The 4,998-nt window shown below is 29.2% G+C and overlaps 1 protein-coding gene and 1 non-coding gene across 2 annotated transcripts; both read right to left on the bottom strand.

Annotated features, from left to right (window-relative positions):
- Positions 1–135: 135 nt before the first annotated feature.
- On the bottom strand, positions 136–3,330 carry LOC111635705 (ganglioside GM2 activator-like). Its single transcript, XM_023380749.1, has 4 exons — positions 3,151–3,330; positions 1,066–1,242; positions 736–927; positions 136–356 (listed from the first exon to the last, which is right to left on the bottom strand). The coding sequence occupies exons 1-4, from the start codon at positions 3,295–3,297 to the stop codon at positions 198–200; spliced, it is 675 nt and encodes a 224-aa protein (XP_023236517.1). The 5' UTR covers positions 3,298–3,330; the 3' UTR covers positions 136–197.
- Positions 1,378–1,449, bottom strand: Trnaw-cca. Its single transcript has one exon. It is a non-coding gene; the product is annotated as a tRNA-Trp (tRNA).
- Positions 3,331–4,998: the final 1,668 nt, after the last annotated feature.

Raw genomic sequence — 4,998 nt, 5'->3', positions numbered from 1 at the left:
AAAAAAAAAAAAAAAAACATTAACAGAATATGAAGAATATGTATAAAGAAATTGTTTTACATCATGTGTATTTTTCCATGTTTTGTGTTTTTAAGATTGTTAAATAAATAAATATATGTAAATATATGAGTTATTTATTGTTAATAAATACGTAGGAATATATAAATGAATATATAAGCATAAAATTTATAAAATAGTTACAGAAGAAGGTCGACGTTAGTGGAGTAGCAGGCTATTTGTTCGTCATTTCGCTTAACAGTAGCTTTGACATAAAATTCTCCCTCTAATAAATAACCTGGTACATCATTCGGTGGTTCTGGTATTTGAAATATAGCCGGCTTTAATGTATAAACTCCCTGAAATTTAATATATATATATATTTAAATTTTAAAATATATTTTTTTTATAATATTTTCCGCTTAAAATATTACTTTTGACCTGACTACCAACGTTAAATTGACATTTGAATAATTATGTCATTTTCACATCCAATCAGGCAAGTGATTGAAAATAAATAATATGGAAGAAGAAAGATGAGTAAAAAGTTTATCTACGAAAGAAAAATAGTTGTTGTTTATCAATATTTTATGGGAAAAACTAAAAAAAAAAGAAAAGAAAATACAAGTATACAAGGTCGTGTGAAGCTACCATAACTATTTAATGATGCTTGTAGTTTGTTTCTGGTGATCAGGTCAAGTTTACAGTGTACAAAATATAGCACATGTGAAAATTTACCGTACGAAAAGGGCATCCACACGCTTTCTCCTGTTTCGTTTTAGGGTCCATACATTTGTTTTCGTGAAAAAGTTGTGTGATGCAAAGATCTTCGTAATCACACGATCCGATTCCGTTCGATAAACAAGGTACTCTAAACCATGTGGATAAACCGAAGAGAAGTGGAACTTTCTTCATCATCTCCAAGCTAACCTTTAAAATTATTTTAATAAAATATAATAAAATGCATGGAACCATTAATTAAGAAAATTTCCATTATTAATTCTTATTTTAAATAATAGATGGCGCCATTTATCTCTCGATACTTTAAATAGAATTGTTGTCACTTACGGGTAGAGGAGAAGTTTGGTTTTTTCTCACATCCATTTTCAAGTGAACTTCGACATTTCCGGGAACAGAAACTGGATTAGGAGCTACTTGAAATTCATCGACTAATACAGGATCCCTTTTATCTCCGCAATTAGAAAAGTGTAGTCGTGCGAAAGGCCGTCTATTGATCGTTTCTTCCTGAAAAATCGATAATAAATAGTGTAAATTATACCATTTAATATTTAAAAAAATATATATCAATTGATTGTTTAGATGAAAATCGTATATAAAAGAAGGGACGAACGAAAAAAAAAACAAGAAAAAAAAATATATTGACCCGAACGTGATTCGAACACGCAACCTTCTGATCTGGAGTCAGACGCGCTACCATTGCGCCACCGGGTCGACGTCCCTTAACGCTTCTTAAGAGCTTATTTATAAATTGTACGGAAGCAAAATAAATATTGCGCGAAAGTCAAGTAATAATTTACACGTGGTTCAGTCAGTGGCAAATTGTCGTTCAGAGTAATTGAAATAAAATATTTTATAATATCGATCGAAATATATGGCATTGAACTTATTTAAACTACTCCCACGTGGAAAATTTCCAATATTTAATATATATTAATGAGACCCAAACAGGGGAGGTACCAGCAAGGCCCTTGATCCCGGCCTCAGACTCGGACCCTAAAATTTAGTCTTTTTCTACACGCTTAAACGAGTTTTATAACAGTAAAAAAAATAAAATAAAAATATTTAATAATACGGTTAATCAAAAACACACGCTTAAAATTCATTGGAGCATTAAATAATTAAGTCTGTCAAAAATAGCAAACTTTATCATTCGATCGGAATAAGATATATGTTTTTTTTTTTTTTTTTTTACAAGGGATAAGTATAGAGTGTGGATAACATCACAAATCTCATGTAATTACGTCGCTCAAAAGTTTTATATAATATTAATGAAGGGAGGAGTTTGTAATTTTCTTCGGAACGTCTTTAAATCGCATCTATACCTGGAAATGTCGAGAGGAAAAGAAAAAAATGAAGGCCTCTGACCTTCGTAATATTGAGCAATATTTGCTCCAATAAGCGGGTTACGATTGCGTTAATGAACTTATCCTTGGGCTAAACTGGGAAGGAATCTTGGTGAAAGTTCAAAGCAGATGGGTGTCTGGTCATGAGGACATACACGTCGGTTCACTTCCGCCTGTTAATCCAGCAAAACCGGACTTCGAAAGCGTTCGGCATTTTGCTATTACTAAAATAGTATCGAAACGGATACTATTATACTATACTTCGTAGATTTCGTACAATTATGCCGGCATTCTTGTTACGATACAAAGTATTGTAATGTATTGTATACATATATGAAAAAACGGATGCCATAAATCGCTCGTTTAAATAATAAAAAATTATTTTCTACACAAAAACTCGTTCTTAATGCAACTATATAACATTTATACATTTAAATCTTTATAACACTTTACAATTATATAATGAATTGAATTTGAAAAAGAGAAATGCCTCGAATAATCTCGTAAAATGTCATTAAGATTTATGATAAATGTCGCTCCATTTTATAGATTTAACTTCTAAACATACACCTTAATATTTCTCATTATTTTCTTGATATATTTTTTTAAAATTTATTTCCAAAATTTGCTGAATGTTCTTGCTTATCGAATAGTTTTTATTATAATTTACGGAACGTTCGATAGAGTTTAATATTGCGTATCAAAAGCCATTCAATTGTAACTGACGGAGGTCAAAATCATGAAAGGTTTTAGGTCATGTGAATAATTAAAATATTATATGTTTNAAACGCCTCCTGGGAGGCACTCTCATTCGGCAAATCGCCAATAAAACCGAACCAACGATACTGTCTGTACTTGGGGTCAAACATGGTGTCATCGGAAAGTACACGAAAATGTAAACAACGTTTACTCTATTGTAATTTTCGATAACTCCGTTGTCGAGTAGCTTTGAAATAGTTTTACACTTGTCTAGGGAATTTTTATGATATGCTGAACTTTAGAACTAGTTAACAACTGCGATATTACAACTTTTTTAAAGACATAAAGTAAAAAAAGAAAAAATACTTGCCTTTTTTACTACTTTATTCGTCGATAATTTATGTGCGAAAAATAATAAGCTCTCACTTAAATAATCACCAATACCAACAGCAAAAGTTGGCATTAGATGAAAACAAATAAGCGCCAAGGTAAGACGTTGCCAACACCACCGAACCATGACCCCGAACTAGAGAACCTCTCTACAAGGTAGACATCCTGACTACTACGCTATTGGCCATTTGTAGATTCTCTTATAACTTGCTAGGTGACTCGCGTGTTTATGATGTGACGTCTTTTATTAGAAAAATTTAAAACAAGGCCATTAGCCAATAACTAGCTAATAATAGTTTATATTAAAAAAAAAATCATTTTTTAAAGTGTAGTCTTATTATAATTTACATAACTTTAGCGTTAACATAAAGATATGTATAATTATTCGAAATATTACACATTAATTAATTACATTTATAATGTTTTAAAATAAAAATATGCCAAGTAATTTACGAAAACATACTATTTTGCCCTTATAACCTTCACAACTTACCACTTTAATCTGCGTGGGTTTATTACACAAAGTTCAAGGACCCCGTTTCCTCGTGTTTTAACAGAAAATTCTCATTTACATCGTATAAAATTCTCATGTAGTTTAACACATCGAACAAAAAAAAAACATCGTTTAAGTTTACTGATGAAGAAAAAGAAATCAAAAATTTAATCTGTCACCGTTTATAATACTGTATCCTAAGTTAAAATCAATTAAATTACCTTACTATATCATCAATAAAAAAAAGAAATGTGACTGACAGTAGGATTAATTGTATTTGATTAATTTGACAGAGATATATTCACGATCTACATCTGAAATTACAAGCGAAACTTGTTCATTTTTTCCTATAAAACACAAATAATACTGGTCAAGTGCACTCACCACTCACCTTGCATTTAATGATCAAAAGTCACGATATACACGGTTAACTCAAATGACACCTTATTTATAATCAATAAAGATGTCCGGCTTTCTTTATTTTTTTCATAAAAAAGATCTATATAATTTAATTCAAAAGAAAAGAATATTCTATGTGACGTTTTAAAACAGTTTCGTATTATTCATTCGTAATAAACTCATAAATTATACAGTTAATTATAGCGCTACAGAAGATCCTCTTTTTCCCGGACATCCTCTTTTCTTATTAAATTAAGAATAATATAAATTAAGTAAAAAATATTTTATATACAGTTTTAAAATTGATTTTAAATGGAAGCAGATATGAACAAGGACAAATTAATTCTAATTTTAAAACGACAATTATTTTATAAAGCACAATAATAAAATAATAATAAAAAATATAATGGCTTACAATTTGTAAAGTATATTTTATAAATTATTAGTTTCCATATTTTATTACTATTTTTAGTCGTAATTTATATGCTACGAGTTATTTGTTTTGATATTTATCATCATAAAGAAAACTTATAAAATAGCGGAACTAATAACATAAATTTCGCTATAATGTCATCATGTTTCTTGCATGAGAGTATGTTTCTTGTAACTAGAATTTCATGTTTTTAGACAATTTTTTTTTATTTGATATTTGCATAATCTTTCTAAAGCACCTAGAGGAAAAAGTCTACTGAATGATTCCCTTTTTGTTTATGTTTTTTTTTTTGTTTTTTTGTTTAAATTCTCAACTTCATCTTAGTTTATAAAACTAAAACTTACAACCTCAACTTCATTTAAAATTTAAAAAAATAAATAGAAGAAACTCAGCTATTTGCAAAATTTCTTACTTTAAATCTTTAAGGTAAGAAGTTTTATGCGTGATAACTATAAAGCGCCTCATATATATTATAAAATATTCATAAAATTCTAGCAACGAGT

The sequence above is a fragment of the Centruroides sculpturatus genome, unplaced genomic scaffold (genome assembly GCF_000671375.1).
Source record: "Centruroides sculpturatus isolate CEXI.00-Female unplaced genomic scaffold, Cexi_2.0 scaffold1028, whole genome shotgun sequence".
NCBI classification, from domain to species: Eukaryota; Metazoa; Arthropoda; class Arachnida; order Scorpiones; family Buthidae; genus Centruroides; species Centruroides sculpturatus.
Note: the sequence above shows the minus strand (reverse complement) of the source record. Positions and strands in the feature narration are given on the sequence as shown.